This window comes from Hemicordylus capensis, chromosome 3 (genome assembly GCF_027244095.1).
Source record: "Hemicordylus capensis ecotype Gifberg chromosome 3, rHemCap1.1.pri, whole genome shotgun sequence".
Lineage (NCBI taxonomy): Eukaryota > Metazoa > Chordata > Lepidosauria > Squamata > Cordylidae > Hemicordylus > Hemicordylus capensis.
In genome coordinates this window covers 252,991,489-253,017,825 of record NC_069659.1, presented here as the reverse complement: position 1 = coordinate 253,017,825, position 26,337 = coordinate 252,991,489, and the positions used below count along the sequence as shown (strand labels likewise).

General features: G+C 41.9%; 1 protein-coding gene and 1 long non-coding RNA gene across 6 annotated transcripts in view; one reads left to right on the top strand and one right to left on the bottom strand.

Moving 5' to 3' along the window:
• Positions 1-16,464, top strand: part of LOC128350684 (cyclin-dependent kinase 9-like) — a 140,677-nt gene extending 124,213 nt beyond the window's left edge. Inside the window, exons 1-3 of one of the 4 annotated variants that reach the window (XM_053309192.1) lie at positions 782-848; positions 1,790-1,917; positions 14,858-16,464. In XM_053309192.1, the coding sequence (XP_053165167.1) occupies positions 1,857-1,917; positions 14,858-16,059 (1,263 nt within the window). In that variant the 5' untranslated portion in view covers positions 782-848; positions 1,790-1,856 and the 3' untranslated portion in view covers positions 16,060-16,464. Of the gene's footprint in view, positions 1-781; positions 1,190-1,789; positions 1,918-14,857 lie in introns of those variants that run through there. The other 3 variants (XM_053309191.1, XM_053309189.1, XM_053309193.1) reach the window with 3 other exon arrangements.
• On the bottom strand, positions 326-24,339 carry LOC128350686 (uncharacterized). Of its 2 annotated transcripts, XR_008319389.1 has the most exons (5): positions 24,162-24,339; positions 17,187-17,389; positions 7,472-7,592; positions 2,246-2,316; positions 326-600 (listed from the first exon to the last, which is right to left on the bottom strand). It is a non-coding gene; the product is annotated as an uncharacterized LOC128350686 (long non-coding RNA). The 2 variants fall into 2 exon arrangements; XR_008319390.1 differs by lacking the exon at positions 7,472-7,592.
• Positions 24,340-26,337: the final 1,998 nt, after the last annotated feature.

The window sequence follows — 26,337 nt, the reverse complement described above, 5'->3', positions numbered from 1 at the left end:
ATGGTGGAGGTGCCAGCTCATGTTCCTGCAGTTCTCTGGATATGGGGAAATCTCAGCAGCACAGGGTCACCCAGCGTCTGGGACATAGGTTCTTCCTACTCTGTCTCATCCTCTGCAATGTCCATCTCCTCCACCAATGGCAGCAGGGGGAGCGGGGAGGATATGAGGTAATGGCAGGCAGTTGAACAAGGATTCCTACCAAGATTAATTTAAAAAATTAATTAATTGTATTGGAGGACAATAAAAAAGGTGAATGAATGGAAAGTTGAAAGAAAACACAACATATTCATACATATTCATATAAACTGCCTTGGGATTGATTTTTAATGAAACACTATATAAATTTAACAATAAAATAAATAAATACAATAACGATAAAATAAATTAATTCAATAACAATAAAATACATGGATATACTCATTTTAGTCATACTCAAACAAGACTACAGAGAAAGGCTACACCTTCCACTCAGTATGTGAGCAGTCTGGTTCTGCCTGTTGATAATTTTGATTATTCTCCTGAGACTGTTTGTTGCATATGATAGCGTTGGTAGATGGTTACATTTTATATCTGTTCTCTGGGTGGCCTGGAGCAGATTCACTGTAATTTAGAGAAGAGATTGTTTATTTGGCTGGCTGCTTCTAGTTCTGTCTGTATATTGATAGTAGCGCTGTTAAAAATGTGATGTAAGTGGTTTAGAGATGACATCCTGAAAGGACCAATAGGAATGTGTTCCATAGGAGAAGGCAATAGCCAATCAGTTTAAAGAGACACAAATGAACTGTGATTGGCTGGGACTCTCTGGTGATTCCGAGCAAGGGTTTAACTGCATCACAAGGGAGTTTGAGGTAGGTGAGAAAGGAGCTGAGGAAAGTAGAAACTGGGAGTTTTGAGGAGGAAATGTGCCTCAAGAAGAGGAGTGGAAGGGCAAATACCTCTGAGATGAATACTAAGAAAGGCTGAGAGGGAGGAGTAAGTGAGGCTCCAGTCAAGATGCCTTCTGGGAATTGTATGTCTAGTCCAGACCCCCTTGGCCAAGCAGATTGTCTGCATCTATTGGGACCTGCTTGGAATCTGTTCTTCACTTAAACCTCTACCAGTAATCAACTGCTACAGAAGGCGAGGAAGGAAAAAGTGGCCTCTTTATTCTGTGTTGTGATAGCTCCAGGGGACAGAGGAAGGGAATCAGGTCTGTAGTTTGGATATAGGGGGTGGGGGGGGGACTCGGGGGTGGGGGGGACTCAGAACTGCCTTATAGCCAGCCCCTTCAACTTTTTGTTATATTCCTCATTTCCTCAACAACTGACTGAACATATTGTGGTGTTGTAAAATGCACATTATTTATTTATTATAATACTAAAACCTTTAAATTTATTTTATTTTGATTGTAAACAGCCCTGAGCCATTTTGGAAGGGCGGTATATAAATCAAATAAATAAATAAACAAACAAACAAATAAATAAATAATCTCCAGTGTTCAAAACCACATCCAAGGCCCATTACTGCCTACCAGGAAGGGCAATAATTCCATTTTTGGGATATTTGAAAACTGGTGGCAGCAGAGTTATACCAAGTGGACTTGGGTGTCAAAAGGATTATATTAAAGCAAAACCTTTTACAGCAAACTACTATACAGTTGAGGAGAGGAAGCTAGAGCATAGAGGAAGGGCAGTTCTGGTCAGACATACAAAAAAGTAAAGCTGCTGGCCACCTGTGCCTCATGTAGTTCCACTTATTGGTGTCCCTTAGCAGCTAATTGTTTACTGCTCTTCCACTTCCCAACCTCTAGGGAAAATAAAGAAAGTGATAGCAAGTGACATCATCCCCTCCTCTACTGCAGTCTCCTTCAGTTTGCTATGCCATCGGTAGAAGACCCTAAAGAATTCTCAAGAGGCAATGTCAGGCTTCCCTTACATGGTGAGTATGATGTGTAGTTCAGCTCTAAAAAAACACCAGACCCTAGAGTGAGGCTATGCAGATGAAGCATAAGCCATATACAGACAAGGAGTGTCTCAACTTTCAATGAGATATATGTGACAAAATAAATGGAATACAGTCTGGGACAAAGCTAGAGGGGGAAACCTCCTTCTCATGCCAGGTATTGGATAAGTGCATGGAGGGGCAGATGACAGATTTAGCCCTATAGTGGTCAAAAGACCCAACTGTGTCCCAAAATGAATGGCATTACTTTGTTTCATTTGTGTGAATGCCTGTCATGCATTCCTTTGGAGAAGAGAGCACTAACCTTAGGGCAGCATTGCAATGAAGGGGAAACCTGGCCATAATCCATGCTACTAGGGCCACCGACCAACAGACCTGCACCAGAAGAAAGCACAATGTGAAGACAGATGTCCTGCTTCCCACTCCTGAAGGGAGTTCCAAGGCTGTGAGGAAGGAAGAAATATTTTTCCATGCTTTCCATGGACATATCCTGTGGGGCACTTAAAACTGAGATGAAATATCAGCTGGCAATTGCAAGATACTAGTTCTTAGAAGATCAGAACAGATAGCTCTGAAGTCACAGATGGTCTTAACTGAAGACTTATCTTGGAAAAGCTGATAAGCCAGCCGCCTAATAAACAGCACTGTGAGCAGAGCTGTGTAAGTCTAGTGAAGTAATTCTGCAGATAATTTCCATTCTTGCTTCTTAGATTATAAACTATACAGCTTCCTGAAAAGCCAACATCGGAGACAAGATGTGGAAATAATCTTGTAATCTGTCTGTGGTCATTTGTATTTTCAAAGAAGATTACTGCTGAGTCCGTTTCTCATGTTACATTCCCTTACAGCTTCTCTGGTTTACTCTGGCTCTGCATTCAGTCATCCTGAAAACTGGTTAAACTACAATTCTGACATTAATTTTGGAATTCTAGCATGCATAATTTGTTGTGGCTTTCATCATTTTTTTGTTCATTTGCATCTTCCCTTTGCTTAAACTGCCAAAGCTCACAAACACTTTGGTGGAACACTGCAAAAATTCAATCTTGATTATATAGGATTGTGTCACCGTTCTTTCTGTGTAGCACTGCTGATGTGTCCATGTGCTCCTGAATATTAGTAAAACACTACAGGTCTGGTATCCCTTATCCAGACTGCTCTGGACCAGCAGTGTTCCGGATTTTTGACTTCTCCAGATTTTGGAAACGTCCAGTATATTCTGTAGTGAGGTGGAACTCTTGCGAGAGTGCACAAGAGTTCCAGGGGCTACAATCAATGGCGGCAGCGAGGAGGAGGAGGCAGATGGCTGAAGAGGCGAGCGGAGGGGGCGGGAGGCACCGGTGGCGGCGGAGGTGGGTGAACAGTGGTGCTGGGGGTGGACGGGCAGCGGGACAGCCTGGCCTGGTCCAGCCCTGAGGGAGGCGGCTTGACCGCATTTTAAAAGTGAGTTGAGGTGTTCCCCCCCCACATCGTGTCCGGATTTTGGAGCATTCCGGATTTTGGGTATCCAGATAAGGGATACTCGACCTGTATACAAAAATAAATTTGATACAGAAATATAGGCAATCAAATAGGGATGTGCACTAATCATTTTTTCCAATTCGATTTGTGCCCAAATTTTATCACCCCAGATTTGTTTTGTGTGTGAATCTGTCCCCCCAATCACCCCAGATTCGATTTGGATTTGAGTTGATACAATTTGGATTTAGATAAATTCAGAACACTTATAAAGGCCCCAGGGAACCCAGATTTGTGTGGTGGGTAGGTCCTCATGGGTGCCACCTACCACCCAAACTTCAAGGCAGTAGGATACTTGGTTGATTTTTAATGATTTTTAATTGATTATGATTATGTATATTTCCACCATAGGAAATAATGGGGATTTGAAGTCACCCTATCCTAACCCTATCCCCAGCTTTCATTTAAAACAAAACAAAAGCTAAGCTCTAGCCCTTGTAGAAGTGGAGTTATGGAGCAAAATGTGCAGTCACTATTTCTCAAGTGTTTGGATTCTTTGGCGTATAACTTTTCATCATAATGAATCCCTATGAGGATTCATTGCACACCTTCATTTATTCTGTTCATTTTGATTGTCATTGGACAGTGCTGTCAACTGTCATGTGCCAACTACACCCTCCCCCCACCTACAAGGCAGTGGGCATTTTATTTTTTTAGGAATATTGAAGTGTTTAGATCCTTTGGTGTCTAATAACTTTTCCTCATAATGAATCCCTATGAGGAGTCATTATATGCCTTCATTTCTTCTGTTCATTTTGACTGTCATTGGACAGTGCCAACTGTCAGCTGCCATGTGTCAACTACACTGCCCCCCCCCCACACACACACTGGGGTACTCAGTTAATTTTTAAAGGAATTTTTGAAGTGTTTAGATTCTTGGGTGTCTTCATTACACACCTTCATTTCTTCTGTTCATTTTGACCCCACTGCTTTGCAGGTGGGGGTGGAGAATTAGTGGCATCCCATGTACCAACTACCCCGCAACCCACAAGCCACTGGGTACTCTGTTTATATTTTAGGAATTTTGAGGTGTTTATACTCTTTGGTGTGTATTGAATCCTCATAGGGAATCATTATGAGGAAAGGTTATTAGACACCAAAGAGCCTAAGCACTTGAAAAAAATCCTAGAACATAAACTGAGTAGTACCCTATGGCCTTGTGGGTGGGAGGGGGGGTGCAGTTGGCACATGACAGTTGACAGTTTGCACTGTCCAAAGACAGTCAATATGAATAGAAGAAATTACGGTGTGTCATGAATCCTCATAGGGATTCATTGAGGAAAAGTTATTATACACCAAAGAATCCAAACACCTGAAAAACAGTGACCACACATTTTGCTCCATAACTCTACTTCTACAAGGGCTAGAGCTTAGCTTTTTTAAAAAAATGAAAGCTGGGAATCCAGGGGAACTAAAGAAGGAATCCAAATCTCAAAGCGATTTGAATCGAATCTGGCGTGATTCAATTTGGACCTGAATCTATCCAATGGACCACAGGGACAATTTGTTCTGTCTCCAAATCACCTGAATCAGCTAGATTTGGTACAAATTTGGTACAAATTGATTTGTACCTGATCAATTCACACATCCCTACAATTAAATCAATTTATTTTTTGTTTGCAGTGTCATGGCAGACAGGTGTGCATGCATACTGTATTTGTAAAGCTCTACACACAAAAAATCCTGATACATTTATATATAAGTTATATTATGTATGTGTGTATGTATATATATATATATACATACTAGTAACTTTCAGCCCGTTAAATTAATGGGCGCTAGAAGCAGCAATGGGGGGGAGGCTCCCCTAAGCGCCAGTTTCCAGGGCAACGGGGCTGCAACCCCTCCCCCTGGCGACACCCCCAGTCTCCCCCCATCCTCACCTCCTCTATCTCTCCGGCCATGTGTTGGAGCTGCTTCTCATCCTCCAGCAGCTCGTTCAGCTGGTGGAGGCTGAGGTCCTCCAGCCGCCTCGCGTCCACTGCCATGGCGGGCGGGGGGGGGGAAGGCTAGAGAAGGAGCCCGATGACACCCACAGCAGCAGCCTTTGGTGCCAGCTCTCTCCATCTCCTCTCTCATATCTCTGCTGCTGCTGGTTCACCCCCCCCCCCCATTTCCCCCACTGCCACCTCTGCCCTCCCCGATCCTCAGTTCTCCTCCTCCCGGTGCCCATGGCTGGTTTTGTGGCTGGGCTGGTCTCGCCGCCACCACCTCTGCCCTCCCCGATCCTTGGGTCTCCTCCTCCCCATGTCCCCATGTCCTTTTTTAAGGCAGGGCTTCTTCCGCCGCTGCCGTCTCTTCCCTCCCCGTTCCCCTCTTCTCCTCCTCCCGGTTGCGAAGTTTGTTTTAATGGCAGGGCTTCTTCCGCCGCTGCCGCATCTTCCCTCCTGCTTCTTCTTCATCTGGTGCGCCACTGCCATCTCTTCCCTCCCCGTTCCCCTCTCCTCCTCCTCCCGGTTCTGAAGTTTGTTTTAATGGCGGGGCTCCTTCCGCCGCTGCCGCCTCTTCCCTCCTGCTTCTTCTTCGTCTGGCCTGGCCCCAACATGGCCGCCCGTGTCTGGGCGGCCGTATCTTTTTCGGATGTTCTGGGCATGCGCTCTGCGCATGCCCAGAATGGCCGAGAAAGACACGGGCCGAAGAAAGACACGGGATCACACTTTACCTTTTTATTATAGAGGATATGCATATGTGTACATATACATACATATTTACACACACACACATAGAGAGAGAGAGCACACAAGTGAGTGAGCTGTGTTTTATGTATGAATATTGATAACATATGGGGAAGGCAGTAAAGGGATTAAGCTGAAAACTGCATAAACTGTACTCTTTCAACCTCCCAAATTTTAAAATAAAGGAATAATGGACATTTCCAAATGCATTCGTTCCACTTATACACAAAACTATTAATTCAAATCTCCAAAATACAGAGAGAAATTCTGAAGAGAATTTAGAAACATCCCTAAAGAAGGACAAGTTTATTTCACAAGTATACATTTGAATGAGAAGCATTTTAAGATTGTGTTTTCAGTGTCATCTCAAGCCAAAAAATAAAGGGGGAAAAATAAAGCTGGATGTATATTGTGTATTCACAATAAAGCTGTGAATATATACCCTAAAAATGTTAAGTGCCAAATGAGGGGTACCTACCTATGTGTTTAAAAAAAAAAACAAGCACAGAAGCTTTATTTGTACATAAAATTCCTGACTATAAGAAAGAAACATGAATTGAAATAAACTGGCATTGCTTGAAATATATATGGAGGAATGAAGATTCTACAGGAATATTGCATAGTTAATTTGTCTTGTGTTTTTTACACAAGTTTTACAAGAGGAAACAAAATAGGTGTTTGTTTGGTAGAAGCAGAAAACATTCCAGAGAAAAAAGCATCCATTCGAAAGACTTTCCAACTACACTAAAATGGTAATTTTAGTACCCCAGCTGCCAAGATAAAACTGGAAATATTCTATCACAGCAACTGATTCTTTGGCAGAACAGGCTGCTAGGCTGGCAGGTTAGATTTATCTCAGGGTCTGTCATGTGGTTAGATTGTTGATAGGCTTTTGGGCTTCTTTGTCCACCTGAATTCCATTTCCCTTGACTTATCTTTGGTTCTAAAGAATTTATACACATTCACTTCTAGCAAGCTATGAAAAAGTATGCTAGACTGCATAGTGGGAAACTGAAAAGGCCATAATTAGTTGTAGAACACACAGAGATTTATTCAGAGGATTCCAATGAAGGAATAAGGAAAAATAACAAAGACGTTCAGCATTACAGTAGTACAATAACTAGGCAGATTAGTCAACAATGAAATCTACTTAACTACTTTTCTGAGATAAGTTTTATTGATTTTTTTTTTTCAAATTAGGTTAAGCTCATTCCACTTTCCAGTACAAACAAAAGTCTGGCACAGCCTAATCTTCTTACATTAAGGACACGCTCCTTAAATAGTAATTTAACAAGATTAAAATGCTGTCGGTCGTTTATTAAATAATGGCAACCACATACATTAAATGTACTTCAGAGAATATCCGCAGATGACCAAACTTGTTCTTCTTGGTGTACTGGAAGAATGAGATTTCAGAGGTGAGACTAGGAGCTCTTCCTTTTGCCATCTCTGTTTGCTGTTCTGAATTAGGTAGAGCAACAAAGTCCAGATTCTGCATTAGGGCATATTAGCGGGCCATGAGAAATAATTAAATTAAATAATTCAAGATTCCTGTGATCTAAAAGTAGCGATCCACTAAAGAGGTGAGTGTGTATCTTATATTTATTACATAATACTTATAATTCTGTTTTACACCATTCTTATGAAATAAATATTTGCATAATGTGTATTTATTACATGTAACTCTTGCCTTTCTCCTACCGGGCAAACTAAGGGCAGCATGCATACAATTCTTGAAAGTCTCCCATAACAACAGCCCTGCTCAATGAGGCTCAAGGCCCATCTAGTCCAGCATCCTGTTTCACACAATGGCCCAACAGATCCCTCCGAGAAGCCAAAAGGCAGGGAGTGAGGGCTTGCCTCCTCTACTGCCATTGCTCCCCTGCAACTGGTATTTAGCGACATCATACCTTTGAGGCTGGAGGTGGCCTACAGCCACCAAACTAGTAGCCATTGATAGACCTGTCCTCTATGACTTTGTCTAAGCCCCTTTTAAAGTCATCAAAGTGTGTGGCCATCACCACATCCTGTGGCAGAGAATTCCATAAGTTAATGATGTGCTGTGTGAATAAGTATTTCCTTATGTTGGTCCTAAATTTCCTGACCTTCAGTTCCATGGAATGACACCTGGCTCTAGTACTGTGAAAGAGGTAGAAAAATGCATCTCTGTCCACTCTCTCTAGTCCATGCATAACACCTCAATCATGTCTCCCCTTAGTCACCCTTTTTCCAAACTAAAGAGCCACATATGCTGTAGCCTTGCTTCATAAGGAAGGTGCTCCAGACCTCTGATCATCTTGGCTGCCCTCTTCTGCACCTTTTCAATATCCTTCTTAAGATATGGTGACCAGAACTGTATTCCAAATGTGTCCACACCATAGATTTGTATAAGGGCATTATAATACCAGCATTTTTATTTTCAATCCTCTTCCTAATGATCCCTGGAATGGAATTGGCCTCTTAGACTGCTGCCCCGCACTGAGTCGACACTTTCAATAAGCTGTCCACCACAACCCCAAGATATCTCTCCTAGTCACCGCTAGCTCAGATCCCATCAGCATATTTGTGAAGTTGAGGGTTTTTGCCCCAATATGCATCGCTTTACACTTGCTTACACTGAACTGCATTTGCCATTTTGTCTCCCACTCTCCCAGTTTGGAGAGATCTTTTCAGAATGCCTTATAATCTGTTTTGGATTTCACTACCCTGAACAGTTCAGTGTCATCTAAAAGGTTAGTGAGGCAAGACTTGCCCTTGCAGAAGCCATGCTGGTCCTGCTTCAGCAAGGCCTGTTCTTCTATGTGTTTAACAATTTTGTCCTTAGGTATGCTTTCCATCAATTAGCGCGGCACAGAAGTTAAGCTAACCAGCCTGTAATTTCCTGGATCCCACTGGATTCCTTCTTGAAAATCAGAGTTACATTAGCTACTTTCCAGTCTTCTGGTAGAGAGCCTGATTGTAGCGACAAGTTGCATATTTTTTCCAGAATTTATGTTCCTTTTTGTTCTCTTCATTTGGGCAGGACTTCCATTTTCTGGAGGAAGTCTTCTTCCCTTTTATAGCTTCCTTGGCTCTGCTTGTTAGCCATGCTGGCATTGTCCTAAATTGGGTGGTACCTTTCCATGTATACCTTTTGGTATACATGCCAACTGAGCTTCTGTTATTGTGGTTTTAAATTTCTGGAGTGATTTGGCCCTCCTGACTTTCCCTTTCAGCTTCCATTTTACCAGTCCCCTCATTTTTGAGAAGTTTCCTCTTCTGAAGTCCATCGTATTCACAATGGACTTCCCTGGCAATATACCACTTGCATAGAAGCTGAATTGGTTCACACTATGGTTACTCTTCCCCAATAGTTCTACAACTGACATCTCACATCAGGTCCCGGGCACTACTCAGGATTAAGTCCAAGGTCACCTTCTCTCTGGTTGATTCCATGACCAACTGTTCTAAGGCACAGTCATTTAGTATGTCTATAAAGCACAGTCATTTAGTTTCCATCTGGACATGAACCAGATTCAGTCCTGCTTAGCTTCAGAAAGGTGGCTACACCATGTGATCCCACACCAGAATTTAGGGTGTGTTTTGGCCTTCCCTCTTTTCAATAATCTTCTGCCTGGGGACGTCTCTGCATCAACTGCACATCACTCATGATGTAGAGTTGTAAGGACATCTCCTGTTCTTAGAAGAGGCTGTGTCTTGTAACTCTCCATGAATTGCTGCCACTGGCTTGCCTCTTTCTAGTCAGGATGTACCCAGGTTCACAGGGACTCAGCTCAGCCCAGAATCCATGTTTGTCTCCAGAATATAGTCCCAAAATATGCCATGCAATAATTTAAAAAGTGTATCTACAAGTGTGTAGAGTGCCTTTCCCACACCCTGCTCACAATAACCACAGCCTGCTCACCATACATTTAGGATGAAAGGGAGCAAGGACTTCAAGGACAGTTGCCATGGTCACCAGACAGCTGTATGACTAGCACCTACATTCTTTGAAATTAAGCACTATGAAAACCACTGAAATGTCTGTCCCAGGTTTGATAGTTCATGTAACAGGCAGAACATAACACTCTTTACAGAAGCCCTTTTCAGTTGGTCCTTCCTAAGATCATGGTCCAGATGGCTCCCACCCTCCGTATCTTTAAGTGCCAAGTGGAGACATGGCTTTTGTGAAAGGTATTTGGGACTGGGTGATCTTTTATTTTTTTCTGGTTCTGGTTGATGGGTACCTTCATTATGTCAATCATATTTGGTTTTCTGTTAATAAGGGTCTGGGTTTTACTCTTGTTTGTAATTGTTTTTCTGTTTTTATTGCATTTTTTCCTTTTTAATGTATGCTGCTGTGTATAACCATGGTTGAATTCACACATAATGTGGAATTGCAGGTCCAATGGATCTGTAGTTCCCACCCCCCAGTCTCCTATCCAAATTTGGACGTTCGGGATAGCTATCTTCTCCAATCAGCAAAACTGCAGAGAGCTGGGGGGGCTGGCTTCACGGGCTTCCTTATTGACAGAAGGACAGCCTGATCAGCCAATCAGGCTGGAGGGATGGAGGAGCTCCCTCCCTCAACTCTAGTTCCTTGCGGCCAAAACTGCAGTGCCAGCATTGGGATGTAACACTGGCATCACAAAACCAGACTTAAAGGCAGCGAAACTCCAATCTGACTGAAGATTCCAAGTGGAGTTCGAGGAGGGTAACCGTTGGTCCCGTTTCACCCTTAAATCCAGTTTCCAGCATTTGGACATGTGGCTATGGAAACCAGAGATGAAGGGACCTCTGATTTCCTATTATGTCAGAATTTGGCTCATATGACAAGAAAGGATATACTTTTAGAAAAAATTATGATCACGGGGAGAGCTTGATCTCTCCACCTCTGATCTACACACATTTGTTAGGATCTGAATGAATGCCTACAAAGAGCTTTGCCTATCTCACATTTAAAATCATGGCTATGAGGAAAGGAGAAGTCCAGGATTTTTTTTAGAATGTTGTTCTTGGCTTATGAGAAAGACTCCAATATAACAAATAGTTACATTCAATGGACTGAAGCTCCAAAAGCTGAATGTCTGGAATTAACTGTATAGGTTGCAGAGGCACAACATATTTGAATGCAAACATATGAGATTGTTCACATAGCAGCCACAACTGCACACCATAAGGTCCATTTTGTAGCTAAATGTGAGGGATGCTGTGCATACAAATCCTCTCATTGGAGTCTGCCCAATTTATCTCAATGTGTTACAAAGTGAAAAATGCCTTTATTGCAGATGTTAGAAATGATTATAGGATTCACCAGTTCAACAGAACTGAGTGAGATGGCCAGTAATTCTTAATGGAGGAAGATGGATAGGCATATATACACATACAAAACAAGTTTTGTATAGGGAGGTGTTTGCTCATTATTGTATAGTTACATTTAACACTCCTCTGTGCTGTATCTGTAAATTAGTTCCAAGTAAGAAATTTGCAAGAGTACAGCAGAAGATTTCTGAAGTGTGGGCAGGCATGGATGATAACACCAAGGTCATTAAAAAGTAATCAATCAAAGGGAGAGAATGAAAATCAAAGATGGTTATCTTTTTCTTGGCACTCTTTCTTGAGCCAAGAGCCAGATACAATGGTGCCAATATGAAGTTCTTTGCTTTATATAGACAATTCAGATACTGGATGTTGCACTTCTTACAACTGAGTTGAGAAGACATTCACAGAACCTCCTACAGTGTATCAGGTTAAGCAAAAGAATTCACTGCATAGCAGCAGTGAATGCTGAATTTCCAAGCACTAACCAAAGAGAACCAGCAGTGCACTTGTATGATCTGTCCTCCTTAGGAGAAGAAAGACATGGTTTGAAAGCTTCCTTTTATATTTGATGTTCTGTGCCAAAATCTATCTAGTGTTTTTTTTTTTACAAATTTGGCTGAAACTGCTGTTGTATTCATGGTAGTATTACTCCTGTCTTTAGCAACAGCCATTTTCTCCAAGTGGAATGGGCAGCCATACAATGTTATATATGAAGTATTCCATTCTCTAATATTCCACTAGCAGAGCAGTCAAATTTATTTATTCAGCCAGGTTACAATCCACTGATGGTGTCAACTTATTTAGGTAAGTTTATTTAGGCATGGTGAGTCATCTTGTTGTAGTAACATAGGAACATAGGGTGCTGCCATATCCTGAGTCAAACCATTGGTCTATCTAGCTCAGTATTGTCTTCACAGACTGGCAGCAGCTTCTCCAAGGTTGCAGGCAGGAATCTATCTCAGCCCTATCTTGCTGTTGAGCTACATCTCCCATCATCCCCAGTCACATTGTAGTTCACCAACATTGATATAGGCAATATTCTCCCCTTGTTTCCACCTGGTGAACTGCATATTCCTAATAATATCAAATGCATACCTGCACTGAGGAAAGGATTTCATTTTTTCTGTTCAACATGAAATCTCAAAAGATAACTACGTCTTCAAATGGTTAAACATGTTAGAAAATGAATTAATAATTCCCATTATTGGGAGGGCGGGGAGGAAGCATACTTTTAATGGTGGAAGCACACAGAGAATCTATACAGCCTTGTTCACAGAAGAAAATGACAATGGCTTAAATGGTAAGCCTCTTAGATTAGTTAATATGAATATCATGATTTGACGTCTATATTTATGGTTTTAAAAATCCTACAACTGAAACAATTTTATTCTAAATTGGAATAAAAGGGCTCAGAAATAACACAAAGTGGAATATATCATCTAGTGAAAGGGATGTGGAGTAATGTAAAAAGAAATGTATTGTTACATGGCATTATTATTATTATTATTATCATCATCATCATTATTATTATTATTATTTATTCAATTTCTATACCACCCTTCCAAAAATGGCTCAGGGCGGTTTACACAGAGAAATAACAAACAAATATTAATATTAATTATCCAATATTAGCAAGCCAACAGAAGGTTTTCAATTGAAAGTTATGCAGCAAAAATAAATAAATGTGTAGATCATAATTGGACTGCAAAAAGATTCCATCAGTTTGGTCTTTCAAATACTGATAACTTGGTGGTGTAATATAGCAGATGCAGGATTTAGTACATCTTTGATGGGGTCATGGATTACCACTATATGGGTGGAGGATTTTGAAATGACAGCTTTGGTATTGGGTTCTAATTTTGAATGTATCACTTCTATAGCAGTACTTGGACTTATTTATCTAGAAACATGATAGTATGGCTATTGCTTGCATTGGTTCTGGCTTAACACCTTATACTACAAGAATTGAAAGTTAAGGGATACTCCTGAGGTAGAACAAAGGATTTCTGATTTATTGATTTTGGAAGCTTGTGAGAGAATAACTTATTTTTAGAGAGAGCTCATGACAAATTACAGGCAATTTGGACAGTCTTGGAATTGTATGCATTGTAACAAATATTTTGGTAGAAGGTGATTTTGGTGATTTTGTGACTGGAGTCTTTTGCCTTGTTCTTTGTTTTTGTTTGTGTAAAGTAGAAGGTGGCTCAGATAAGAAAGTGGTGGACATGAATATGATACATGGAGGAGGACAGCTGGTCTTGTGGTAGCAACATGAATTGCCCCCTTTCCTATGCAGCTTTTACCCTGGCTTGCATTTGAATGGGAGACTACATGTGAGCACTGTAAGATATTCTCCTTAGGAGATGGGCCACTCTGGGAAGAGGATTGGCATGCTTGCATATAGAAGGTTCCAAGTTCCCGCCCTGGCAGCATCTCCAAGATAGGGCTGAGAGAGACTCCTGGCTGTAACCTTGGAGAAGCTGCTGCCAGTCTGTGTAGACAATACTGAGATACATGGATAGTCTGACTCTGAATAAGGCAGCTTCCTATGTTCCTAACACATTTTATTATGATGATATATGAAATATTTATCATTGTTCCTTTGTCATGTTTGTTTTATAAGATTTTTCATCCTGTCTGAAAAAATAAAATAAAAACATGTTTACAACTCAGTCCAAAACAGTTTTATGCAGAAGTAAATTCAACAGACTGCAGTCAGACTCGCTACCTACCTAGGAAACACACATAAGATTGCATCACAAATCTTATTAAACAATTATTATACAAATATTCTGATGATGACAGCTTTCCCAGGGAAATTATAGAAGTGCTTGCTTTGCATTCATAACCTCAGGGTAAGTGTGAGGTGGATTCAGTGTGACCTGGGATTGTCCCAAAAGTATAATTATACAGTTTATTTCACATACTTGCAGAGAGAAAGTCAAGTTTGCCATCAAGTTAACACCCATAATGAGGCTCCAGCCAATCACATCTCCCAGACTAGTTCATCTGACTGATACATGCATTTGCAAACATGTTCTTTTCTGTTCACACTTTATGCCATTTGTGTAGACCAAAGCTGCTCAACTTGGGCCCTCCAGCTGCTTTTGGTCTCCAACTCCCATAATCCCCAGCCACATGGGTTATGGGAGTTGTAGGCCAACATTTGCAGGAGGGCCGAAGTTGAGCAGCCCTGGTGTAGACTAACATTTATTACATGTTCACCTGAAAATGCGATGTATAATGTGATCCTATAACTTAGAAAGTGACAAATATATAGCTCCTTCTGGTCAGAACTACTCAGAATTCCTCCTCAAAAGAATGCTGGCTTCACTCAATTTATTTTCTGTGTATTTTATGGCCGTACATAAAAGTTTGAAAGAAATGTATGACCAATTTTTTTTATATTATATTTTGGCTCTCAGAAGTGGAGCAGCAGAACTGGAGTAGAAGTGCAGAAGCACAGACAGAATCACATTTCCACTGGAAAGAGGATGCCATCAGCCTGAGGAGAGTGTCAGCGACAGACCCGCCATGTCCCTATTGCAACCATGTCTCAAAGTATGAAAAGCTGGCCAAAATCGGGCAAGGCACCTTCGGGGAGGTGTTTAAAGCAAAGCATCGCCAGACAGGCAAAAATGTGGCATTAAAGAGAGTGTTAATGGAGAATGAGAAAGAAGGATTCCCTATCACAGCCCTCAGGGAGATCAAAATTCTCCAGCTCGTCAAGCATGAAAATGTGGTGAACCTCATTGAAATCTGCAGGACCAAAGGATCTCCATACAACCATGGCAAGGGCAGCATCTACCTGGTGTTTGATTTCTGTGAGCATGACCTGGCTGGCCTCCTCAGCAATGCACATGTCAAGTTCACACACTCTGAGATCAAGAAAGTGATGCAGATGCTCTTGAACAGCCTCTACTACATTCACAGGAATAAGATCTTGCACCGAGACATGAAAGCCGCAAATGTGCTTATCACCCGGGATGGGGTTCTGAAACTGGCTGATTTTGGCTTGGCACGGGCCTTCAGCCTGGCAAAGAGCACCCAGCCCAACCACTACACCAACCGGGTGGTGACTCTGTGGTATCGGCCTCCAGAGCTCCTTCTGGGAGAACGAGAGTATGGACCACCCATTGACCTTTGGGGAGCAGGTTGTATTATGGCCGAAATGTGGACGCGCAACCCCATCATGCAGGGGAACACAGAACAGCACCAACTAACCCTCATCAGCCACCTCTGTGGATCCATCACCCCAGAGGTCTGGCCAAACTTGGACAAATATGAACTGTACCAGAAGCTAGATCTGCCCAAAGGCCAAAAGCGGATGGTGAAGGAGTGGCTAAAAGCTTATGTCAAAGATCCGCATGCTCTGGATCTCACAGACAAGCTGCTGACCTTGGATCCTGCCCAGCGGATAGACAGCAACAATGCCCTGGATCACAACTTCTTTTGGTCTGACCCAATGCCCTCTGACCTCAAGAACATGCTCTCCACTCATCACAAATCCATGTTTGAGTACCTGGCTCCACCCAGGAGAAGGGGCGGGCACGTGCCACAGCAGCCAGCCAACCAGGATCGGAATCCTGATGTAACCAATCAGACAGAGTATGACAGAGTGTTCTGATTTCTACTGGCTGGAAAGCAAAAAGAGGCAGTCCACATGTTATGGAGAGCTCTGTGACTTCTTTTTATCTAATGGAGCATCCCAACAGTTCTGTTTTTGTCTTTTGCATACTTGCAGAGACATTTTTGAAAGATGCAGGGTTAGCTAAATTGGTTTGAAACCATATAAAAGCAGAGTTGTGCATAGAATTCTGCCAAACCTTGAGCAAAAGTAGAGTAATAATTGTGGCTTTTCTGAGTATCTTGCTTTCCAAGGTCCTGAAATGTTCTATTTTTTTCCAGAGCAAAGTGCTGTTCAGCTCTCAGCCATTTTTTATTTCTGTTTTACATTTAACATTACACCATTCAGCCCAAGAAAGTTTCTTCATTAAAATGTTAAAGCAATGCTACAAGAAATTTGATTCTATTTAAGCTTTGTCTATTTTCATTTAAATCAGCTGCTAAATTTATGTTCATTTTATCATTATATTGCAGAGTGCCATTTGTAAAAATGTTCTTCAGACAAAACAAATAAAAGAACATGGAAATTAGCAAAGCTGCAACCATTTTTACTCTCTAAAAGCAATAGCAAGCACCTAAATATGATAATAAGGAAGACGTTTCTCATAATAAAAAAATAGCTTCGCAGACAAGAAATCATTGTTATTAAAGGAAAGTGTACTTATGATATAAGCTAAGCACCTTTGCAGTCTGAAAATACTTCTTTCTAGCCAAAATGGTGCTGTGTACCTTAGGGCCTGTCTATTCCCTTCTTAATATGTGATAACTATTTTAAGAACAGTAATGCAAGTACATGAACACATTACAGCTTTCATGAGTAACTTGTACTCAGGAGGCTCTACTTGCTAAGGGCACAATCTGCCAGGAGGTTTTACAAGTTACTTAGACAACATAAACAGGTCCCTGCTCCCAAGGAGCCTGCAGTCTAAAAGAGACTGTGGGGAAACAAAGGGGGGACAGAAACGGGTAATGAAAAAAGGTTGTGGAGAAATGCTATTAGGTTCCTAAAGTGTTACAAGCTAGGAATTAGCATTTAGAGGATAAACCAACTGCCACAGAAAAAGTAGCATCAAAATAAGCTGTGAAGAACCACAACTACTCCCTTCAAAAATCTACTGAGCTACATACCTTGTACATTTCACTGATTTCCATTCCTGTCAAGTTCTTCCAAGTCTTTTACCCAAGGTTAGGCTTTACCAAATTATTAATACAGTGGAATTCATGACCATTCTGTCCAGGATATACATGGGTCATTGGCACGTCCTCAACAAATGTCCATCACTTGGCAAAAGCACAGCACCCAAGTGCCAATTCAGCAGCAGAGGGTCTCCCTGAAAACAGAGAAGAAGATGCTCTTATTTCAGCAGGGAGCATATTCCAAAGCCCTGGGGCAGCCACAGAGAAAGCCTGGTCTTGGGTTGCCACCAAATGAGCTGGTAGCAACTGTAACTGGACCTCTCCAGAAGATCATAACAGGCGGTAGGGTTCATGACAAAGGAGGCATTCTCTTAAATACCCTGGACCCAAACTGTTAAGGGCTTTATAGGTAATAACCAGGTAATATCCAGCACTTTGTATTTCACCCAGAAACATATCAGCAGCCAATGCAGTTCCCTAAAAACCGGTGTTATGTGGTCCCTTCAAGTTGTCCCAGAACGATCTGGCTGCTGTATTTTGTACCAATTGTAGTTTCCAGACTACGTACAAAGGCAGCCCCACATAGAGTGCATTACAATAGTCGACCCTGGAGGTTACCAGCATATGTACCACTGTTTTAAGGTCATTTACCTCCAGAAATGGATGCAGCTGTCATATCATCTGAAGCTGATAAAAAGCGCTCCTGGCCACTGCTTCCACCTGAGAAACCAGGGAAAGCTTTGGATCCAGGAACACTTCCAGGCTACGTACCTGATCTTCTACATACCCCATCCAGAACAGGCAGATCTAAACCATCTCTCGGGTCCTGACCACCCCCAGATTCAACTTCAGTTTGTTATCCCTCATCCAAACCATTACCGCCTCCAAGCAAACATTTAGAGAAGATATGCCACTTCCTGATGAGGTTGACATGGAGAAATAGATCTGGGTTCATCAGCGTATTGATAACACCCAGCACCAAACCCCCTGATAATCTCTCCCAGCAGTTTCATGTAGATGTTAAAAAGCATTGGAGACAGTATGGAGCCTTGTGGAAATCCACACCTTCATTCTTGTTTTGCAGAACAGCAGTCTTCAAGCGACACCATCTGGAATCTACCAGAGAGGTAGGAATGGAACCACTGTATAACAGTGGTTGTGCATTGCCCAGAGCCTTTGGATGGGGCAGTCTAGAAATGCAATAAATCAAATAAATAACAGTGCCACCTAATCCCAGCCTCTCAGGTGGTCCAAAAATATACCATGGTTGATGGTATCAAAAGCCCCAGAGAGCTCCAAAAGGATCAGCAGAGTCACACTCTCCCTGTTGATAGCCAGTTGGAGATCATCCATCAGGCCAACCATGGCAGGCTCAACCCCATAGCCCACATGGAAGCCACTTTGAAATGGGTGTAGATAATCTGCATAATCCAAAACTGTCTGTAGCTTGAGAGGCCACCACCCGCTGTATCACCTTGCCCAACCATGCCCAATCAATCAACTTGCCCAACTTTACTTCCAAGAAAGCACTGCAAAATATCATCGAGCTAGAATATAGATCAAAATTTATAATGCATACCATACCGTCATTCATTGTGGACTGGTGTCACCATCTCTTGCTTATTATATCACTTGTCAGCTTATTACATTTATTACGTAGAGCAGAGGAAAACATTGCATTATATGGGAGTGTCAAGAAAGAAACAGCAGTATTTGAGGCTCAAATTTATTACATTAGAAATCTACTGTAAGATCTGAAAACTATCCCCAATCTTTGGTAAAATAAGGAGAAAATAGATGAGTGGGTTTTTTGTTTTTTTTTTAAGGCTCCTTTGACTTTCAGATTTCACCCATAATTTGATCTGAATTTCATAAAGAAATATTTCAGGGAACAAAAAGGTCCAGGCCATAGGGATGTGCAAACAGGTTCGCTGTCATACAGGTTCAACATCGAACCTGTTCAGTTTGATGGTCCAGTATCAAACTGAACCTCCCTGGTTTGGTTCATTATTGGACCAACCCTCCCCCCGGCCATTGAGCATGTGCATCAGCCTCCAAAATAGCTGTGCCACAGGAGTGAGGCCCTGAATGGGCTGAAGTCCACCCCAACCAGGCAATTTGACACACAATGGAGGTTGATGGGGGACCTCCAGAGTCCCCCCGTAGCCTCAGGCCCCGGAGGGGTGAGTAAAAAATAAATTAAAACAAATATTGCAGAACCACCCCCCCACAGACCAGATCAAACCGGGTGGGGGGGCGGGTGGCCAAACATGTCTGGACTTGAACTGTACTGGGCAACCTGGTTTTGTACACACCCCTACCAGGCCATTTTATTGATATTGGCTGTCTTCCAGCATAGCATTAGGAGGGTCGAGGAGAAGCTGCACCCTGTCAGTGAGAGCTGTTCCAAGTTCAGCTGAAGACTTGTTGAGCAGGAAAATATGCATGCAGTGGAACAATTTTTGCTGCTCTCCCCTCCAGTGTTCCCTCTAAGGCATGCACATGTGCTCATGCACACAAGTTTTTTTTTTAATGTCCGCACAATTAATTTTAGATCCTGCTCAGGTTGAAACAGGAAGGCCCCATTCTGAATGCATGTGCGTGCATACTGCCTTGATACTGCCACCCAGAACAAAACTAATTCTGTGCACAGATGAAAAAAAATAGAGGGAACACTGCTCCCCTCTCTTCAAAAGTGCTGTTTGGCTCCCAGGAATATGCCCCTAAGGGCTGTGCTACCTACCTGGGAGTAAGCCCTAAGAGCTGGACTTACTTCTGAGCAAACATGCCTAGAAACTGCACTGCATATCTTCTTTATTTACCTTGTAAATACTGTTCCTTAAACAAACACTGTTCCTTAAACTAATTTTGCAACCTGTAACATATTAGCTGACCTCCAAACAAACACAGCACTGGTGCTATGGGCAGGGGGGATTTTCATTTACCTCCCTTTCCCTCCAAGGCCAACTGTGCTTCCCAGAAATATGTCCCTGAGGGTCACACATCTCTTAGGGACACATTTTTGGAAGGCACAGAGGGCTTCAAAGAAAAGGGAAGGGTGACAAAAATTGCCCCTCCTCATAGCACCAGTGCTGTGTTAGTCTGGACATCAGCCATTAATTTTCTGCTTGCACATTAAAGGCATAACTATTTATAATTTATTCATTATATTTGTACAACGCCCACCACTGGGTGGTTTACAGCAACATAAAACAAATTAAAACAGAAATTAAAACCTTAAAACAATGTAAAACTACAAGTCTAGTTAAAAAGTTTGGGTGAATAAAGGTATCGTTAAAGACTTTAAGTTGTCAGAGATGGGGAGGTTGTTATTTCAGTAGAGAGTGCATTCCAAAGTCTTGGGTTGGCAACAGAGAAGGCCTGTCCCTGTGCAGCCACCAGACAAGCTGCTGACAACTGCTGACAAATTGCTCCGGATAATCTCAATAGGCGATGGGATTCCTAGTGAAGAAGATATTTTTTGTATACACTTGCCTAAGCTTAGGGCTTTATAAGTTATAATGAGCACCTTGTATTTTGCCCAGAAATGTATTGGCAGCCAGTATAGTTCTTTTAATGTAGGAATAATATGGCCTCTTCAAGATGACCCAGAGACCAACCTGATTGTTGCATTATCAACTGCAGTTTCTGCACTACATACAAAGGCAGCCCCATGTAGACCTCATTGCAGTAGTCTAGTCTGGAGGTTACCAGCATATGTACTGCTGTTCTGAGGTTGTTTCTCAAGAAATGGATGCTGCTGGCATACCAGCTGAAGCTGATAGAAAGCACATCTGATCACTGCCTCAACCTGAAACACCAGGGAGAGGTTTGGGGTCCACAGTCCCAGACTTTGTACCTGTTCCTTCTGGGGAAGTGTGACCCCATCTAGAACCAGCTGATCAAAATTGCCTCCTGAGTAGTGACCCCACACACTACATACCTGTCTAACTTTGATTCAGTCTCAGTTTGTTATCCTTCATGTAACCCCTCTTTACCTCCAGGCATACATTTAGGGAGGTTATGCTTTTGTTCTCCTGATGATGTTGACATGGAGAAATAGATTGGGTGTCACCAGCTTACTGAAAGCACCCTGCACCAAATCTGATTATCTCTTTCTCTTCCAGCAATTTCATGTAGATATTAAAACGCATTGGTATAATGTATGGGATATCACTCAGTAATCCAAAAACCTTCAGTTTATGATAAAAGTTAAGATGCTTGACATTTTCACTCGTGCTCTAAAAAGAATGGAAATTGCAAGTTAAGGTGCACATCTTAACTTCTGCACCATATAAGCTGTAAATACTTTGTACAGTCTGGTATATGATGGTGGCTTTACAAATGAGGCTCCATATACCCACACTTTGCCTTAATATTTCAGCTGGACATTGGGCTGGGGAGGGATGCATCCAGGCAGACATTTCATCTCATCTCATCTATCAGATTTATATACCACCCTATAAATGCCTGCTTGGAATTGGTAATGGGCTGGATGAGGGAGAACAAACTGAAGTTGAATCCAAACAAGACGGAGGTACTCATAGGAGGCGGGAACTTAGGAAGTGGTTTAGATCTGCTTGTTCTGGATAGAGTTAACACTCCCTCTGAAAGATCAGGTATGTAGCTTGGGAGTGTTTCAGGACCCAAACCTCTCCCTGATATATCAGGTTAAGTCAGTGGCCAGGAGTGTTTTTTTCCCCCAGCTTTGGCTAATATGCCAACTTCGTCCTCAAACAACTTTAAAACTAAAGGCAGTAATGGGCTGGATGAGGGATAACAAATTGAAGCTGAATCCAAGCAAGATGGAGGTGATTATTGCAGGGGATCAGAATTTGAGGGATGAGTTAGATCCTCCTGTTCTGGATGGGGTTACATTCTCCTGGAAGGAGCAGGTGCACAGCTTGGGAGTACTCCTGGACCCAGGCCTCACCCTAGTATCACAGGTGGAGGCCATGGCCAGGAGTGCTTTCTACCAGCTTTGGCTGATTCAACAGCTGCATCCATTCCTTGAAGAGGACGACCTCAAAACAGTGGTGCATCAGCTGGTAACCTCCAGGCTTGATTATTGCAAAGTACTCTATGTGGGGCTGCCTTTGTATATAGTTTGGAAACTTCAGTTAGTTCAAAATGTGGCAGCCAGATTGGTCTCTGGGGCAACCTGGAGAGATCATATTATACCTGTTTAGAAACAGCTGCACTGGCTGCCGATATGTTTCCGGGCAAAACACAAAGTGCTGGTTATTACCTTCCTTATAAGCATTCACCCTAGATTGAGTTCTCTTCCACAACCCATTGCCACCTCCTTACATTCCCTCCTTGCATTCTCCCACCTCCTTGCATTCCTTCATTCATACACCACTTCCCTTCAGACATGGAAATAGCACTGGGCAGAAGTACACTTTCCAGATGTCCCCATGTGCTTTCCCAATGTGCCTGTGTGAATTCTCAGACCTATGGGCTTTGCTTCCTGCAGAAGAACGCCCCACCCCCCAGCACCGGGAATGTAATGAACTGCACCAGAGATGGCCATGGTGGAAGCAGCACCTGGGTGCTACAGATTCTTTGGGATTGCATCATCCAATGAACAGTCCTAGTAGCCAACACTTCTCTTTTAGAGTTTAAGGATCATTTTTTAAACTGCTGCATCTTAGCCACTTTCTGCACCAAATCTGAAATGGTGGCGTCCCCTAGTTGATGCCTGCAAACAGGCAGATTCAGGCAGATAGGGCAGGCAATTTAAATTTTATCACCAAGATAATATTCAGGGCTTATAATGTTAAAATGCTGAAACGACTCCGCCATCCTAATTATATTAACAGAGCTGTGACATAAGGAAAGATTCTTTGGTAGGAGTTTTCTCCACCATAAAAAAATGCAATTGGAGGATGTTTATTGTTAAATAAAAAACTGTTTATTTTGATCAATATTCTTTGGAGGGTACTAGAATATGTAAAGCCTTGTTTGACAGAAGTTACTAACCATGCCTCTTGAGACTAAAAGCATTGTAGGCCTCAATAACTGGGCTGGGCATGTAACTGATCTTCAGACTCACAGAATACACCCCGCACTTTAGCAGCACCCATCTCTTTTTCTTTTTTTTACAACACATAGTTATTAAGGGATATTTTAAGTCTGCATGCTTGGCAACATTCCACTCAGCTCAACAGAGCAATCAGGATCCAAATGGTAACATTTTCAAAGTTCTGTTTTGACTGAAGTTCTATAAATTGCCTCCCAAATAATATAATCATGTTATATTATATAACATATAATAGTGAACTTCCTGATGTTGAACACCAAAAATTTTATAACACTTTCAGCTAAGATAAGGTCAAACTCTCCCTGCCACCAAAAAAAAAAAAAAAAAATTAAATGAAATTAGTGGATTCAATATTAATGGCAGTGTCATCCCTCCTCATGATTATTCAGCATTGAATAACAAGAAGCAGGTAATTTGTGTTCACTTTAAAGCTGTACTTCATTTTTTTTCCTTTTTCTTAAACCCCCCCACAAACAATAATCATTTTAAAAAATCAAAGCATTTATTTATTTATTTATTTATTTATTTATTTATTTATTTGCCACCTGACTCCAAAGGCTCTAGGCGGTTTACAAAAATGAATACAATAGAAACAGAATAAAACCTACTATCAAACAACAATTAAAATTTAAAACATTCAAAGATTACGAAAATATTCAGTGATTACTAAAAGCCTGGTTAAAAAAGTGTGTCTTAAGGGCTCTTTTAAAGGCTGGTAAAGATGTTGTGCTTTAACAACTGTGAACAAAACTACCGATTGTCTTCCCAGACATTTCCCATAAACCTCACAGTCCTCTTGCTTGATTTAATTTCCTTCAGGATGGTGTTATCAGCAAAATGGTGGTAGGCCTGATGCCCATCTGACTGAAATAGTAGGCCTTAACCCTCTGATTTGCAGCTTTTTGCCATATATAGTGACTCACATTTTGCTTTGTGACACACACACCCCCGAGAACAAAAGCCCCCCAATTCTTGAAACCCCAGCTCTTTTAAGGGATGGAAATCTAATGAGCTTTTATATCTCCTTTTTCTCCTTCCTTCATTCAGGTCACACAAGCCTGCAGCAGGAGCAGCAGCCGCCAACAGCCCTCCCCAGGGCCTGTTCTCTGGCTACAGTTGAGCTCTGAGGAGTCAAAATGAGCTCTTTTGGCCTTGGCTCTTCTTCTTTGAATAAAGTTGTGACATGTTTTAATGACAGTATTTATTTATTTATTTATTTATTTATTTATTTAAACATTTTTATACCTCCCAAAACTTACTCTCTGGGCTGTTTACAACACAATAAAAACAAAGTAAAACATTTGTAAAGACAAAAATGGGGGGGGGGGACACACAAACATTACAACAATTTAAAAATTTTAAAATAATATTTTAAAACAGTTGCTGTCTTTAATCTTGAGAGTCTCCAGCTATTTGAGATAGAGCATTGACAATGATGTTTTGACACTGAAACTCATTTGCTCAAGTTTGAGCAAATAAAATCTAAGTTTTTATTTGTATTATCAACACATTAAAAGAGGCCTTAAATCTTGTCTGGAGTAGGGAAATATGTGTATATCATTGCCCCTATATCGTCTTAATGATAGTTATTGGTGTCTGTCTCTTTTTCTTCTGTCTAGAAAATAGTATTTTTAAAACGTTGTACACAAGTGACGTAGCCTCTGAGCATAGATGGAGTAGCTTCCCTTTAAGCCTCAAGCCTTCACTTAATGGTTAATGGCTGAGAGGGTTATGGCTAACACAAAGTTGTCTCATTGAAATTAAAAGGACATTAGTCATTGCTTAACATGTTCTTTTAATTTCAGTGGAATTACTTTGAGTTTTAGGAGGAGAGCTGGTCTTGTGGTAGCAAGCATGATTTGTCCTCTTAGCTAAGCAGGGTCCACCCTGTCTGCATATGAATGGGAGACTAGAAGTGTGAGCACTGCAAGATATTCCCCTCAGAGGATGGAGCCGCTCTGGGAAGAGCATCTAAGTTCCAAGTCCCGTCCCCCCCCGGCTTCTCCAAGATAGAGCTGAGAGAGATTCCTGCTGCCTGCAACCTTGGAGAAGCCGTTGCCAGTCTGTGAAGACAATACTGAGCTAGATAGACCAATGGTCTGACTCAGTATACAGCAGCTTCCTATGTTCCTATGAGTAATGTTCCTCATTATGTCAGTCACTATCTCTTTCTTGCTATATTCTCTACAAAGTAGGGGAGGAGAGATTATTGGCATTTTTGTTTTAAATATATTAACAGATCTCATTCCCTGTGGGATGCTTTGGCTAATGTCATATTCTTTGAGAATAATCTGTGTGCTGAGTGGGATGCTGGTGGGTTTTTACATTGTTTTCCACTCACAATTTTTAAAGGACCTTTCATATTCTCCCCTTCCCCAACACCATTTTTCAGGGATTTTTTAAAACTGTTATCTCATTATATGGGAGAGGAGAGCTGGTCTTGTGGTAGCAAGCATGACTTGTCCCCATAGCTAAGCAGGGTCTGCCCTGGTTGCATCTGAATGGGAGACTTGATGTGTGAGCACTGCAAGATATTCTCCTCAGGGGATGAAGCCACTCTGGGAAGAGCAGAAGGTTTCAAGTTCCCTCCCTGGCTTCTCCAAGATAGGGCTGAGAGAGATTCCTGCCTGCAACCTTGGAGAAGCTGCTGCCAGTCTGTGAAAATACTGAGCTAGATAGACCAATGGTCTGACTCAGTATATGGCAGTTTCCTGTATTTCCTATATGGAAGCAATTACCACTCACTTTAATGGAGTTTACTTCCTTCTAGGTGTGCACGTAGAATTGCAGGTTCAGTTTCCTAAATGCTGGTACAAAAGGCATGTGTACACCAGTCCAGCATTCTCTTTCTCACAGTGCTCAGCCACATAGTTCCAGAAAACTCCAAATAAGTGTACCAAGGAAATATGGTGTAGTGGTTAGAGTGCTGGAATAGGAACGGGGAGACCCGAGTTCAAATCCCCATTCAGCCATAATGGTTGCTGGGTGACTCTGGGCCAGATAATTCTCTCTCAGCCTAGCCTACTTCACAGGGTTGTTGTGAAAGAGAAACTTAAGTATGTAGTACACCACTCTGGGCTCCTTGGAGGAAGTGCAGGA